The 15,362-nt window shown below is 46.7% G+C and overlaps 3 protein-coding genes across 3 annotated transcripts; 2 read left to right on the forward strand and 1 right to left on the reverse strand.

Moving 5' to 3' along the window:
- Window positions 1-2,783: 2,783 nt before the first annotated feature.
- sod2 (superoxide dismutase 2, mitochondrial) lies at window positions 2,784-4,895 on the reverse strand. Its single transcript, XM_068342314.1, has 5 exons — window positions 4,768-4,895; window positions 3,905-4,116; window positions 3,700-3,816; window positions 3,376-3,555; window positions 2,784-3,265 (listed from the first exon to the last, which is right to left on the reverse strand). The coding sequence occupies exons 1-5, from the start codon at window positions 4,800-4,802 to the stop codon at window positions 3,120-3,122; spliced, it is 690 nt and encodes a 229-aa protein (XP_068198415.1). The 5' UTR covers window positions 4,803-4,895; the 3' UTR covers window positions 2,784-3,119.
- An 889-nt stretch (window positions 4,896-5,784) lies between these two features.
- Window positions 5,785-11,457, forward strand: wtap (WT1 associated protein). The gene is made up of 8 exons (XM_068343033.1): window positions 5,785-5,956; window positions 6,427-6,464; window positions 6,572-6,627; window positions 6,712-6,770; window positions 6,872-6,999; window positions 7,992-8,170; window positions 10,079-10,233; window positions 10,305-11,457. The coding sequence occupies exons 2-8, from the start codon at window positions 6,435-6,437 to the stop codon at window positions 10,949-10,951; spliced, it is 1,254 nt and encodes a 417-aa protein (XP_068199134.1). The 5' UTR covers window positions 5,785-5,956; window positions 6,427-6,434; the 3' UTR covers window positions 10,952-11,457.
- A 346-nt stretch (window positions 11,458-11,803) lies between these two features.
- Window positions 11,804-15,331, forward strand: acat2 (acetyl-CoA acetyltransferase 2). Its single transcript, XM_068342941.1, has 9 exons — window positions 11,804-12,008; window positions 12,761-12,895; window positions 12,982-13,163; window positions 13,321-13,438; window positions 13,514-13,657; window positions 13,736-13,858; window positions 14,343-14,497; window positions 14,600-14,710; window positions 14,783-15,331. The coding sequence occupies exons 1-9, from the start codon at window positions 11,960-11,962 to the stop codon at window positions 14,951-14,953; spliced, it is 1,188 nt and encodes a 395-aa protein (XP_068199042.1). The 5' UTR covers window positions 11,804-11,959; the 3' UTR covers window positions 14,954-15,331.
- The last annotated feature ends 31 nt before the right edge of the window (window positions 15,332-15,362 follow it).

The raw sequence follows: 15,362 nt of genomic DNA on the forward strand, positions 1-15,362 counted from the left end.
CAGGTTCTGACAGAAGAATGTTTCGGCCTCTCTTCATTAAATCCACTGGGATTGTTAAATCAAAACCCACCTTTAATTTCCAAGGGGGATAAAACGGTAACAGAGGTAGCAGCTTTAGCGATGACGGACGCGGACGCCAAAAAACACGGGGGAATTAAGACGTTTAGTTGGGGGTTGTGGGGCTTTTGGGCCGTTGAGTTCCTGAGGTTGATCCCGGCTCAGGAACATATCCATGAAGGGTAGTCGGAATAAATGTGAGCAATTGCGATCTCAGGTCTACTTTTTGCCCTTATATGGGCGACCCCCCCCAGGCCCACATTGATTTATCACGCCGAAGCTGCCTGAATGAAGTCCACCTGTGTAACACAACCGCCAAGAATTACCCCAACACAGTCACGCCTTCTCCCGACAACTACCCCTTTCCCTTAAAGACCAGAGGCTCAAGACGGATTATCAGGTGAAGAAACTTTAACGCTCAGATGAAACGCCATCAGACGCAGAAGCCGTGGCGAGCTGATGAAATATGGAGCGTACAATGATACTTTATTCGAGCTCTGGAGGGTGGTGTTGTGTCTGTCAGCAGCCATGATGAATCAATCATCCTCTCAGGCCGAGGCACAAAGTCGTCCAACAAAACCCTCAGACCCGCTGAAACGTCTAGTTCCTGGCTCGCAGCCCTCTGGCGGAGAACTCCATCTCCCAAGCGCCTGGGCTCGAGCCCAAACGGGTGCTCTGAATTTAGCTCCGTCACCCCCGCTGCCAGGAACAACGGATGGCAAACGCTGGAAAGTTTTACCTTCTAAATGTTGACACTTGACTGTTTCTAATGGCTTTCCAGTGCAAAAAAGGACAGCGACGGCCTATGTGGGACAAGGAAAACAATGTGGAGCCCATTTGGAGGGCGGAGCCTGGAGATTGGAGACGTTGACCTCCACTCGGGGGAAAATGTCATGCATGAGTAGCTCGGGTATCGGATTAGCTTGCAAAAAAGCACATGTTGATCTTTGGCTAAAGGTTTCCAACATTCATCATCAGTGTTTCTCTACTACTGTGAGCTAAGCTAACTTTTTATTTAACATTTGCTTTCCGTACATTTACTTTTTCACCATTTAGCAAACTATTTCAACCTTGAACTCATTATCTTTAGCTAACTGGCTAGCTCACTAGCTACCATTAGTCTCTGAGGTGACTCGGTCTTTCTTCTAGGGAACTTTTTGTAGGTTTTATTCTGCGCCTGTCTCTTCTTCTGAACGGCGCATCAACCCAACCATGAAGCCATCTCCCTGCATTTTAACACTGATTAAGAAACCCAACAAAAGTTTAAAAAGCATAAAAATGGCAAAAACTCATTATTCTATACTTTTTTTTACAGTTCCAGAACAAGAAGAACGGCCTCTTTGTGGTAGTTTGGGCAGGACTTGAGTAGCTACTTTTGCCCAGACAATGAAAATAAGGATGTGAAACAAGGCCACAGGAGACTCTCACTGGTCTGCAGGCACGAGCAGTGGAACACATTTCATAAAAAGAGAATCCTTGAATACAGACGGCCAAGAAAAAACTTCTCTGTCCGATCAGCTCCCGTCCAACGGTGGTTACCGGATGGAAACCCAACGCGGGATGAGCGACTGAGTTTAACGCCAATGTTTTACTTTCAACTGTTTGCATGAAAATAGCTTTTAGTGGTTGTTTCTTGGAAGGAGAATGACGGAATGAAACTGAGGAAGATTTGAAGGCAGTTAAACTCATCGACTGAGATACTTTCCTCTCTCCACTTCCATAGATTAAAAAAAAAAACTACCTCGGGTGGATTCTAGTTCTTTACAAGCGGTGGAAGAGGAGAAATAACATTTGGCAAACAAACTTTTATGGCACAAACTCACCTTGTAAATGTAGAGACTTGTTTTTAAGGGCGACATCTTCGCGACAAAACCGCCTCAAACTTTGCTTTTATTTATGGATGAGAAATAAAAGTTTTATTTTGCCATTAATTCCAATAATAGCCTGAAGTCAGTTATTGGGTTTAAGAGCATCCGATGACAACAGAGTTCGCTGATGTTGATCTAAACTTTAAAAGACGTTTTATTTTTGGACATCCACATCCTCGCCTCCACATCCAGATACGACCTCCAGAAAAAGGAAGAGACCTCTGGAACGCAATATTCCCACCGGAGAACTGGTCAGTCGGTCGTAATCACCGACAGGAAGTGCAGAGCGACCGACAGGAGATGGAACAGCTGGAAGCCATTCGTGCAGTTCAAGAAAGATGGTCCTTGACCTTACCTTGAAGGAAATCTCTCGCAGAATGAATCGTTCAAGGACTTTAAAAACCGCTGGCGGCAGATGAATAGATTGTGTTTTAGAACATACGACGCTCAAGTAAAATCATGAAACATTAAGAGAAAAATGTGACTACTTGAGGAATAATTGTGTAAACCTTAGGAAACACTGCCCCCTGCTGGAGCCACTGTGATTCAACAGGAGCGATCACGCCACACTGATGAGGTCATGAGGTCATGGTTTCCAACGAAATCTTTTGATTGGATGGAAGCCATTGGCCTGTGGTTTAAAAAAGCAAATGTTAAAAAACAAACAGAAACTAACCAAATATGGTCATCGTGCAGCTCCATTAGATGAAAGTGACTGATTGAATTCAAAATTTGCTCCTCGCTTCACCAAATTTGATTCAATGAAATTCATGTACTTCCATAAAATTCCATCAAGTATTAAATGTAATGAGTCTCTGATTTACTGATATGATATAAAGAAATCTGTTGCTAACAAAATGAGCTTTAATCAGGCTTTAATATATCATCACAGAACGACCCGTATGTCCAACGTTCACTATTATTATGGTGATGTTTTATTAGAATACATCAGAAACATGGACTGCCTTTACATTGTCTGGTTTTGGTGTGAGTTTGACACCTCAGTGTGAAAATATGTGCGTTTGAAAAAGGCTGACAAACAAACAAACAAAGACAACTGCAGCGATGTCAAATGTATTTCAGAGGATCATCAACTCCTCTGTGGAAACTCCAAAGTAAAGTTGAGTATCATCTGCAAAGATTATTCATCCAGGTAAAGGTGGAAGGGATTGTGGGAAATTTGAGAGTGAGGTTCTACTTTTTGGCAGACTGAAGTCGCTCGCTCACGTTCTCCCAGTTGATGACGTTCCAGATGGCCTTAACGTAGTCCGGCCGTACGTTTTTGTACTGTAGGTAGTAGGCGTGCTCCCAGACGTCGATACCAAGCAGTGGGATGAGACCTGAATGTCAGAGACAGGAAACAGTCACCCTGCAGGCTCCGTCTGACACCAGATGTTCAGCAAAGAGTGTAAAACTGATGCACTCGACACAAAAGCTGCTGAGAACCGACCTGTGGTTCCCTGCAGGGGATCCTGGTTAGCGCAGGCGGCGATACGGAGTCTCCCGCTGTCCTTGTCGTATCCGAGCCAGCCCCAGCCTGAGCCCTGCACCGCCACCGTAGCCGAGGACATCTTCTCCTTCATCGTCTGGAAGGAGCCGAAATCTCGCTTGATGGCCTCCATCAGCTCGCCTGCAGAAGGTGACAGACAGGCGCTACATCAGAGCGGGGCTGGATGACAAACGCAAGAGATTGAATTCTGGACAACACCCTAAATTAGGACAAAATGGGGTGTAAGCTAAACAAGCCAATCTGTTCAGAGTCGTGTCGTCTCACCCTGTGGCTCGCCGCCACCATTTGGGGTGAGGTTTGTCCAGAAGATGGTGTGGTTGATGTGGCCTCCTCCGTTAAACTTCAGAGCGGGCTGCAGGGCAACCTGCGTCGTCACATCTCCTAAAAAAACATGTCAAGCACAAACAGCTGAATGAAAACACGCCGTTGTGTCAGCCCCTGTGCAGCAGTGACGTGACGTCGGCCGTACCCTTTGCCAGCGCCTCCTGGTACTTCTCCTCGGTGACGTTCAGGTTGTTGACGTAGGTGGCGTGGTGCTTGCTGTGGTGCAGCTGCATGATCTCTGCATTGATGTGGGGTTCCAGAGCGCCGTAGTCGTACGTCAGGTCTGGGAGTGTGTGCTTCTGCCTGGAAACACACACGGCTGCTCGGCTTACGGTGTGGCTCAGGCTGGCTGCACACCTGAAACAAAGCAGAGGCACATGTGACACACCTGTGTGTGTGTGTGTGTGTGTGTGTGTGTGTGTGTGTGTGTGTGTGGATAAGCGCAACCACTTCACAAATAACACTAAAATAATATGAATGATTGAACTGGATGATGACAGCCCAGGTTAGGCTAGCACTGTTAATCTGGTTTGATAATTCACTTGCAGGGATACGCATTTTCAATAATGTTTTTATAATATATATATATATATATATATATATATATAAAAAGAGGGACATTTTTTTTTAAATATAAAAACAGTATAAATATAATAAATATAAATTATAATTATTTTTAAAAAATTAATAATGTGAACTAAATATGTACTAAAGTTTAACTATACATTCGCTGTATAATCAGGTGGCACCGAGTTAGCTAGCTAGAAAATAAAACGCGTGTTTAAGTTATGCAATCACTAGGAATCACTAATACATGTCGAATATCCCGATCAATTAATCAATGCGCCACGAACGAACCCCGAGCAGCTAAAGTAAAAGTTAGCAGTATGGCTAGCTGTCACAACTACGTCAAGTTCATGGCTAAGCTAGCAGCAGTCAGCTGAACTCGTTTTTTTGTGCATTTTGAACTGGGAACAGGAATAAATGATGAGTTTATGTCAGTTTTACCTGCGTATTTGTCCAACTCTGCAAAGCATATTCATGGTAGTTATCAGACGACGGGAGGAAGACAGCAGACGCTCTAATAACTGCCCTTGAAGTGAGCTATTTCAATTTGACAGGGTGTGGACTGTACCATTATCATCTCGCAGGGGGGGGGGTGAAAAAAGATGGTCAATAATTAGTAGAATTTCAAATAAAAAGAATAAAAATAAAAAGAGACGAATTTTTCACAACAATTATTTATAACTTTTCTTTATTGATAAGTAATCGTTTATGTTTCGAAAAAGCTGTATATTAGCATAATTAATCATATTTGATAATAGCTTTCCCCCTACAGTGCAAGAAGCGTTTTTTTCCAGACAGATTTAAAGTATTCAAAACGTTTATTGTTACTGTGATAGTAAAATAAATAATAGTTGTAATGACGTCTAATATAACCATAATAATTGAAAATAATTTGTAGAAGTCGCATTATTAACATTATTATCCAACTAACGTCAAACTGAAGTATCACGTGATCAATCCTACGACAACGGAGGTAATACCAGAGATCGTCTATATCAAGATGATCGTCACTATACACAAACGAGATCTTTACCTTTGCTATGAAGTAATTTTACGTTTTCAGGTTTTAAAATGTTCTTCTGGTCTAAATAACGGTTAAAAAACACGTAATAATAAGACATACAAGGCGATAAATCAGTAAAAAAAATTAGGGTGCAAAGGAAACAAAGATGCTGGCAATGACACACAGGAGTTTGGCAGTTTTTGTTGATGATCCTGTGGGTTGACTTCCAAAATGAACAAAATTCCCGATTAACCAACAAAAAATGTCAGTATTTAAGTTTTTAAATGATGACTTAAATGTTTAAGGAATTATTTCAGTCGGTCTTAGAGTTGTTTAAGCTATAATTTTAACTTTAAATCCCTCGGGTTCTCCTCCGCTTGACAGTTCAGAGTGAGATCTCGTGATTATGTTGAGGATCTGTGGCTGCTCTCCGCCGCAGCCCGGGTGAACGCAGCGGCCGCGAGCCATTCGCTTCTGTCTTCAGTGACGAAGATGATGTCTGCCAGGCCGAAGCGACTCAACTATATATAAATCCACCTCCAATTCCACCACGCAGTTCAACCTTTGCGCCTTAAAAACAACCTGCGAAGCCGAGAGAATCTAGAACCGTCGACAGAAGCGCGTCTGGTGAGTGTTATTGACGGTTTGAGGCCTGAAATTGGCTGCCAAGATCCCGCTAGTTTGAGGAAAAGGAGCGCAAAGGGAGGGAGTCGTTTCCTTCTCCGCCATTTTGTGATAACAAGGAGCCGAAAACGGAGCCAGCACTCGCATGCAGCCAGACAGAACCTAAAATACCGACACGTTTCACTTTCAAAGCTTTTATTTGCATCGCTAGCCGATGCTAAACGTCAACCGCGCGCGAGCGTTAACCTTGGTTAGCTTATTTCATCCCCGTTAGCCGACGTGCTAATCGAGCGTTTGGCTAGGCTGCGCTTATTAACCGGTAATGCTAACGTTTATTTGATCCAACAGATGGTTAGCTGAGTAATTAGCATCAACACCAACGTGTTATACATGTCAGATTATGCTGCCTTACGGCTTAACAGGACTCAAGGTGTGGCTAACGATGGCTTCCTGTCATGTTTTCTCCTCCTCAGCCGTCAAGATGACCAACGAGGAGCCGCTGCCCAAGAAGGTGAGCCTCCTTTACAGCCTGGTGATGGTTTACAACCATCTAACGAGGCCCCCCATGTCTGAAACGTGAGCTAACCCTTCCATCTAACCGGGCTTTGGTGTCTGCAGGTTCGTCTGTGTGAATCTGACATGAAGACCCTGACCAGAGAGGAGCTATGCACCAGGTAAACAGCAGCTCTGGTGTTGGCACCTCCGTTGTGTTGTTGGTTCGGATCAGCTGATGTTTGCACATGCTCTGCTCCTTTCAGGTGGAAGCAGCATGAGGCCTACGTGCAAGTCCTGGAGGCAAAGTATGCAGATTTATGCTGTAAGTATATTTATTCAATTCATTTTCTCTCATGGGCAATCGTGGCTGCGCATCCTAACCGAGTGTTTCTTTCTTGCACCGTCTCCTCTTCGCCGTCTCAGCCAACGACGTGACGGGACTGAAGGAGTCGGAGGAGAAGCTCAAGCAGCAGCAGCAGGAATCGGCACGCAGGGAGAACATCCTGGTGATGCGACTCGCCACCAAGGAGCAGGAAATGCAGGAGTGCACGGTACGTGAAGGGTTCAATGCCCTTCAATTCAGATTTTCCACTTTGGTGTAAACTCCTCTCTACTTCCTGCCTGCAGCTGGATGCAGCTTTCACTATTGTGTGATTATTGGATTTTTGGCGTGTTTGTGGGCTGAATTTTTGACATTCTCATCCATCCTCCTCTATTCTAATCAATGGTAAACATCCCACGGTGTGCTGCAGAGTGAGCAACATTTCAATAAATGTGATGCGTAAAAATTGACTTGGCACTGGAGATTCTCTCATTTAATCTGGTAATTGTTGTTGCCACGCCTCGTAATCACTCGTCATCCTGATGTGCAGACTAAAGATAAAGCGTGGAGGAGGTGTGACCGCTGACGAAACAACCAAAAGACAGACTAGACTTTCTCATTTCATCAGGAAAATAGAAAGTTTGTGTCTAGCTTTTTCCATTCTTAATTTATCGTCAGTACAATTAAAGTTCAGAATTAATAAATAGAATAAAGTAGAATGCAGTTCTGTAAAGTTCAGATTTTTATGTGTATTACTGATTAATAGTATTATGGTTGGTGTGAGAGAAGAGGATGCAGAAGACAGGGTTAGATGGAGGCAAATGATTGGCTGTGGCGACTCCTGAAGGGAAAAGCCCAAAGGAGAAGAAGTTATCATCTGTAGAACGTGGGCTGATTTCACCAAAAACAGCAATTATCAGCCAAAAAACGGAGAAAACTAAGCAGAACAGTGAGTTTCATGCTAATATGTTTTGCTTCTAATATATTTCCCTCTTTAAAACAATTCTGAAAAGGGATTTGTTGGTAAAATAATTTTTGTTCTGCATCAGGCTGAATTTATGATCTCTACCCGACCAGAAGTCGACCTGCTGGAGTCGCTCGTGTTTAATTCTGTCGCGGTTCATCTGAAAACGCTGCTGCTGTTCAAACCAGATGTACTCGTTCTTATTTCTTGCTCCACCTGTCACTAATACCCATGTGTTTTGCCCCCCACCCACACAGACCCAGATCCAGTACCTGAAGCAAGTCCAGCAGCCGAGCGCGGCGCAGCTCCGCTCCTCCATGGTGGACCCGGCCATCAACTTGTTTTTCCTCAAAATGAAGGCAGAACTTGAACAGACTAAAGACAAACTGGAGCAGGCCCAAAATGAACTGAGTGCCTGGAAATTTACACCTGATAGGTAAAGACGAACAAAAATAACCCCCCTCCTCCTCCCCCCCTCAAAAAAAAAAAAAGCCAAGACTTCCTGACCCTCACTCTCACTGCAGGCATGCAGGAACAACGGTGGGGGGGAGGCTGACACGCTGTACTCACCACGAGAGAAAAACGTGTGTGTGTTTGTTCTATATCACATAACCTAACGTCAGGTTTTCAGCTCGGAGCCCCTCAAGAAGGAGTCCGGACTGTTCCCGAAGAGGTGGTCACTCCCTCCCCAGCACGGATATACGCCCCCACCCCCGCCTGCGCCCCAAAGCAGACAGTTTGATGTTAACTCTAGGGGGGGTTGTGGCGCAGGGCGAGACAGGCCCTAGCCTCCACATTGAACACTTTGCAGACGCTCAGCACACTTTGTCGGTACAGACGTTAACTGTGGATCGCCCCCCCCACACACACGCACACACTAGTCGCCTGGGAAACACAAAGACTTCTGGGAGTCTAGACACATCACAGGGACATGAGGAAGGTTTCTAGGAGTCACAGTTCAGACTTTTTTTGGGGGAAGAGACACTAGAAATGATGCTGGGAGCGGAGCCAGACGTCCCCCCCCACACACACACCTCCTCCCCCCAGAGGACTTTGGTTCAGGGCCCATTCACCTGCAGGGGGCGCTCACGGTAGAGTGTTTCCATGTTTTATTTTGCGACTTGTTTGGTTTTGATTCATTTGAACTCTGATACGAACTCTTACTGCAGTGTGTGTGAGCGTGTGTGTGTGTGCGTGTGTGTGTGTGTGTGTGTGTGTGTGAACCTGAGAAGCACAACTGCTGCTGTTTATTCTTGTACAAACCGTTAAAGATGAATTAATCTTTGTTTAATTCATCGGACTCCTGCCAGAGTCCTGTTTTTCAAGCTGTGAATGCAAAAATGTCTTCAACTGGTCGTGTTCATGAGTTCCTGACATGTATTTACTGTATTTGTGTGTATTGTTGTTGTTGTTATTGTTTACCTCCATCTCTCCCTCAGCTGTTTACACTCTGATCTGCGTGAGGTACGCCGGCACACGTCGACACGCACCCTCGGAAATTCTATGCAGATGAAACTCGAACACAGACTTTAGATGTTTGCTCCAGTCGTTTATGTAACGACTCCCATGTCGGGCTGTTACCAGTTTAATGCCCGCTTCTTGTAAACTATAACTAAATATTTGATTTTCCTCTGGTGGAACAACTGAACAATCGTTTCTAATCGTGGTCACACAGAGGGGACGCGCTGGGTCCCCTCTGGGTTATGCTGTGAGCGTAGATCAAACAAACCAAACTGAGTCCTCCTGAATATGTCTGTGACTCGTTTCTCCTGCTTCCTTGAGTTTCCTGTTAGCCTTTAGACGGCTGCACCTCTGCTCCGGTTTGTGAAATGTTCTCTTGTTGTTTTCATGCTCCATGTTGGGTTCGGGTTCCAGCGGACCTGAAGATTTGATGCTTCATCCAAAGCTGTTTAGATCAATCCACTGGACTGTAGGAAAGTTTCTTGATGTTTCTTTTCTCATTAAAAAGAAGCTTCTTCAGTTCTGGCGGTGTCCCCCCAACACTAGAACTCTTGGATGAGAGGAGAAACGTCTTCAAGAAACTTTCTTACAGTCAAGTAGATTGATCTAAAGAGCTGTGGAGAACTGAGAACTCACACAGACATTTGATGGTTTAGTCACCGAAACGAGGGTTTGGATGTTTATCACCCCGACAGGAAGCTCAGTGTTTGATATGTGCACCGAAATTCACGTGATTCTGGTTCACAAGTGTTTGATTTACGTGTTGATGTTGAAACTGAACTGTAACGGCTGTGATGAAGACCTCTCTGTAGAAACCGGGTCGGTTGGCATCTCCGTTGGTCTCCTGCTTCACTGTGTGATGTGACACTTGTTTCCCTTGCAGCCAAACGGGGAAGAAGCTGATGGCCAAGTGTCGCATGCTGATCCAGGAGAACCAGGAGCTGGGCCGCCAGCTGTCGCAGGGCCGCATCGCCCAGCTGGAGGCCGAGCTGGCGCTGCAGAAGAAGTACAGCGAGGAGCTGAAGAGCAGCCAGGACGGTGAGCCCAGCAGCAGCCGCACGTTTATCAAGGGGGGGTCTGAGAGATCTGACACTGTCCTCCCCCCCTAGAGTTAAATGACTTCATCATCCAGCTGGACGAGGAGGTGGAGGGGATGCAGAGCACCATCCTGGTCCTGCAGCAGCAGCTGAAGGACTCCCGCCACCAGCTGTCCCAAACGCCGGGTGCCTCAGCCGGGGCGGGGCCCAGCAGGACTTCCCCCACCGCCGAGCCGCCCGCCCCGCCGGAGCAAGGCGGTGCCCCTGCCGAGACGCCGCCGGGCAAAGATTACGGGCGGGTCTCCAACGGGCCGAGCAACGGCGGCTCATCCCAGCGGGGCGAGGCGGCCACGCCCGGCCTGTACCGCGAGGTGAGCAGCACCGAGGAGGACTTCCCCATGTCGCCCGCCGCCTCCAGCCCCGGCGACGCCGAGGCCAAACTGTCCAACCACTCGGAGGAGGCGTCGGGGAGCCAGGTGGCCGCCGCCGCCGGCGGACGAGCCGGGGGGTTCGGGAGCCAGCTGAGCGCCGGCTACGAGAGCGTGGACTCTCCCACGGGCAGCGAGACATCGCTGACTCAGCACTCGAACGACACAGACTCCACCACCGACCCCCACGAGGACAAGGCCGCCGTGGTGACCAAGGGCACCAGGACTGCGGGGTCACGGCACGCCCAGAATGGCCTGGACTCCTGCACGGGCGACAGCGCGGTTTTGTAATCCACCCACCACCACCACCACCTGTACAGTCTTTTTCTTTTTTATACGATATACAAACAAAGGCAACAAACGCTTAGTCCGACGCTGCGCCGTTTTGTTTTCCCCGCCCCTTTGCCTCTCGTGATGCCTCTGTCACCTTTTGTGTTGCTTAACAGGGATCTACCAGGTCTGGGTTGTTTAGATGTGAATGGAGTGGATGTCTGATTTAAAATAAAGCTCGTCTGTTTCCTGAGCGCGTCTGTCGTGTCCTCGTTCCAGCTCGGGCGTCTGGCCGTTCACTCGTCCCCCAAAACGTCGCTAGAGTCACTGAACTGCAGTTGTTTTCCAATAATCAGGTTCGTTTTAGATGTTGGCCTGTATTTCTTTTTAATGCAATTTTAATTTTTTCATGGAGAAAAAAAAAAAAGATTCTGTTTAAATGTGAGTAGTTTATATGCCACATTCATATTCTGACATCAGTCCTTTTCATGTACTGACCAAATACCAATAAAGTTTTTTTAATACTACGATGTGAAAGCCGTCATTACGAACCGACGGAAAGTCCACCGACCTCTTAACGCGTCTCGTACTTCGCTTTTTAAAGACGACGCCTTGGATTAAATGTCCAGCTGGAGGATGAATGTGTGTAAAAATAATTTAATTAATTTATAATATTCCACACAACATTAATAACACATAAAAACAACGGGAGAACAGATTAAAATAAAGATTAAATTAAAAATAAAGGTGCCATTCAGCTCAAATTACTCATTTTGAAGCGCTGTGTCATACCCGCCCCGCTAGGGGGCGCTGTTCCGCCGCTGCTAGCTAAAAGATGTTCCTCTTCCGGGTTTGTCAGTGCTACGTCACCACGTTAAACCAATTGAACGGGGGAGGGGCGGGTTATGGCGGAGCTGGAGTTTATTTACCGGGTTCTCCTGTAAACGTTCGTCATTATCACGGAGTTCTGTTAACCCTCCGGTCCCAGAGAACCGGAAGTCGTCATCCAACTTCCGTCCGTCCGTCAACATGAACCCCGAACCTGTTGTCATCGTTTCTGCAGCGCGGACTCCGATTGGTGAGAGTTAACCCCCCCCCGTTTAGAACAAAGTACACATTTAGATCAGAACGGAACGCTCCTGTTTGGTTTATCGATTGATTGGTTATCGATCGGGTTCAATTGTAAACGTTTAATTGATGTAAGTGTAACTGAAAGGGAACCTTTCCTTTTAAACCACCGTTTGACGGACCGAGTCTGACGCAGCGCTCTGATTGGTTCACCTGTGTGTCGCCAGTATTCTCTGACCACCGATTGGCTGCTCGGCCGTAAGACGACGGACACGCGCTTCCAATCATTGGTTGAACGGTAGAATGGATTAAGTTCGATCGGTCTAAAATGAGGAACAACAAATTTATTTTTTTAAAGATATTAAGCAATAAAAGTAAAAATGTTCATTTATTTATTGAGAGATAAACAAAATTGACACCCTGGCTTCTGATTGGACAGGAAATGTAAATAAAGACATCTGTTTATCCAGTTTGTTTAAACTCAAACACAATTACTTGACTAATGAGGCGTGTGCTTAAGTCAAGACTCATTATTTATTATTCAAATGGTTTCTTTATTATCCAGATTAGACCTTTTAGACTTCGAAAGTTAAAAAATACAATATATATGTGCTCCTATTAAATTATACTTTATATCTATGATGTGAGAATGTGGGATTACATATAATCCCGTTATATATAATCCTGGACCTTGACTGATACTGATGAAGTAACCAATCATGAGACGCGATCCTTCCATGCCGTCTTGTCATTGGTGCTCAGGTTCCTTCAACGGCGCCCTGTCCACGGTGCCGCTGCGTGACCTGGGTGCAGCTGTGATCAAGGCCGTCCTGGAGAGGGCAAAGGTCAAACCCGAAGACGTGTCAGAGGTCATCATGGGACACGTCTTGACGGCAGGTGAGCGCTCAGAGATAAGCACGGCCAAAGTCCCGCCTTCACCTGTCATTGGGTGATACTGATGTTCGTCTGTTTCCTGCGCTGAGGTCACGGTCAGAACCCGGCGCGCCAGGCCAGCGTGGGCGCCGGCGTCCCGTACGCGGTGCCGTCCTGGAGCTGCCAGATGGTGTGCGGCTCTGGGCTGAAGGCCGTGAGTCTGGGGGTCCAGTCCATCCAGGCTGGGGGGGCGTCGGTGGTGGTGGCCGGGGGCATGGAGAGCATGAGCAGGGTGGGTTCTCACAGCACACACAACCCCCACCTGTACCTTAAAGTGTCTAGAAAGACTCCGCCCCCTGGATCAATGCTCAAATTAAAACAAAATAATGTAAAATAAGTGATTTACAACATTTTGTCAAAAAAATACCCCTAAATGTGAATTTGTTCAGAGTCCTCACGTGGTGCACATGAGGGGCGGGGTCAGGATGGGCGACGCCTCCCTGCAGGACTCCATGGTAGCCGACGGGCTGACGGACGCCTTCCACGGGTACCACATGGGCATCACCGGTGAGGACGGCTGATGACACGTAAACGAGCGCTCCCATTGGCTCCTGAGGTGAACCGATGTCTTTTTTTTTAAAGCGGAGAACGTGGCGAAGCAGTGGGGGGTCAGCCGAGAACAGCAGGACCAGTTCGCCGTCCAATCCCAGAACAGAACGGAAGCGGCGCAGAAAGCGGGACACTTTGATAAAGAGATTGTCCCGGTTACCGTGACGACCCGACAAGGCGAGGAGGGGAGGGGCTTATCATCCAGGTTGACCTTACAGCTACGTTTCAGCGCTAACGTTGGTCTGTCCCGCTCAGGTCCGGTGGAGGTGACGGCAGATGAGTTTCCAAAACACGGTTGTAGTACAGGCAGCCTGTCCAAGCTCCGCCCCTGCTTCATCAAAGACGGCAGCGGAACCGTCACCCCCGGCAACGCATCAGGTTAGCGACGTTCAAGCACGCTAACCACACGTCTGATGTCTGCCGACGTGACTGCGGTGCATTCATGCTAAAGAAAAAATATGATAAAAAATAGTTCCTGAAAAAATATATAAAAAATATTATATAGAAAAAATTTATTAAAAATAGTTCCTGTTTAAGAATATTTAAATTCGATTGGTCAGCCATAATTACAAACTTTTAGTTAGACTTTTTTTATGTTTACCGACACCCAAACTGAACGCACCAATCACACACTTGGGGTTGGGTTCAATGGGGGTCGGCTGGGAAAATGGGACATCAAAGCCGCCTTAAGGTGGAATAAAATATAATAGTCTGTAAATATTTGGTTGATGGAAGTTTTCATGAAAATGTGGAAGCTGTAAATAAATAAAAATTACGTTTTCAGTTATTTATCAGTCGGTAATTTTTTTTTTTTTGTAGAGAAAACTGAAGCCGTTGTCGGAACTTGTTTCCTCTTATTTAGGAATCAATGATGGCGCAGCAGCGGCTGTCCTCATGGGCCAATCAGAGGCAGAGAGGCGTGGCTTAAAACCCATGGCCAGAATCGTGTCTTCCGCTCAGGCGGGCCTTGACCCCTCCATCATGGGAACTGGACCGATCCCGGCCATCAGGAAAGCGGTGAGCGATCGGAAGCACCCCGTCAACCAGCGTCAGTTTGGATCCGCATGTGTCGTGGTTGCTAACGGCAACCGTCAAACTTTCCGTTTCCTTCCCACTCAGGTTGAAAAGGCGGGCTGGCAGCTGGACCAGGTCGACTTGTTCGAGATCAACGAGGCGTTCGCTGCCCAGTCCGTCGCCGTGGTGAAAGAACTGGGTCTCAATGCGGACAAGGTAACGTGGCTAAAGGGAGGTTAGCATTCGTGCTAATAGTCAGGGCTAAGGTTAACCCAGTCACCCCCCCAGGTGAATGTGAGTGGAGGAGCCATCTCTCTGGGACATCCCATCGGTATGTCCGGCTGCAGAATCCTGGTGACCCTCCTGTACGCGCTCCAGAGGACCGGGGGCCAGAGGGGCGTGGCAGCTCTGTGCATCGGAGGGGGGATGGGCATCGCCATGTGCGTGGAAAGGGTGTGAGACGCTAACGCCAACGCTAACTTCTACTGGACAAGACCGACAAGTCCAGATGGGTTTACAGAACGCCGTTCCCCCAACAAGGGCCGGAAGGTTGGAATTAAAATAAAATGTTAATTTAACTATTTAAGTTAATAAGCTAAAGACTAAATATTAAGATACATCACGAAACGTTCGTCTGGAACGTTTAAGTTAAAACAAGAGCTTTAATCTCATCTCGTTTTTTCACACTAATAACCTGACGTTTCTTCTGGTGTTGCGTGTTTGAATCTCTAATCCCAATCTGAGAATGGTGTTCGCCTGCCTTCTGTGATGTCACTTCCTGTACGTTGAAATGTTTTCTGTGAATCACGATCTATAAAGGAAAACCGTTAAGTCGTACTTTTGTTTTAAATAACTGAATGAACCAATA

Source organism: Antennarius striatus, chromosome 19, assembly GCF_040054535.1.
Source record: "Antennarius striatus isolate MH-2024 chromosome 19, ASM4005453v1, whole genome shotgun sequence".
Lineage (NCBI taxonomy): Eukaryota > Metazoa > Chordata > Actinopteri > Lophiiformes > Antennariidae > Antennarius > Antennarius striatus.

Bases quoted from the DNA above. Each gene is read 5' to 3' on its own strand.
- acat2 (XM_068342941.1), top strand. From the start codon at position 11,960: ATGAACCCCGAACCTGTTGTCATCGTTTCTGCAGCGCGGACTCCGATT. The intron at 13,658-13,735 runs GCGAGGAGGGGA...TGTCCCGCTCAG, and splicing joins TACCGTGACGACCCGACAAG to GTCCGGTGGAGGTGACGGCA. The intron at 13,859-14,342 runs GTTAGCGACGTT...CCTCTTATTTAG, and splicing joins CACCCCCGGCAACGCATCAG to GAATCAATGATGGCGCAGCA.
- wtap (XM_068343033.1), top strand. From the start codon at position 6,435: ATGACCAACGAGGAGCCGCTGCCCAAGAAG. The intron at 6,465-6,571 runs GTGAGCCTCCTT...TGGTGTCTGCAG, and splicing joins AGGAGCCGCTGCCCAAGAAG to GTTCGTCTGTGTGAATCTGA. The intron at 7,000-7,991 runs GTACGTGAAGGG...CCACCCACACAG, and splicing joins AGGAAATGCAGGAGTGCACG to ACCCAGATCCAGTACCTGAA.
- sod2 (XM_068342314.1), bottom strand. From the start codon at position 4,802: ATGAATATGCTTTGCAGAGTTGGACAAATACGCAG. The intron at 3,817-3,904 runs GTACGGCCGACG...ATGTTTTTTTAG, and splicing joins CCAGGAGGCGCTGGCAAAGG to GAGATGTGACGACGCAGGTT. The intron at 3,556-3,699 runs GTGAGACGACAC...CACCTTCTGCAG, and splicing joins TGGTGGCGGCGAGCCACAGG to GCGAGCTGATGGAGGCCATC.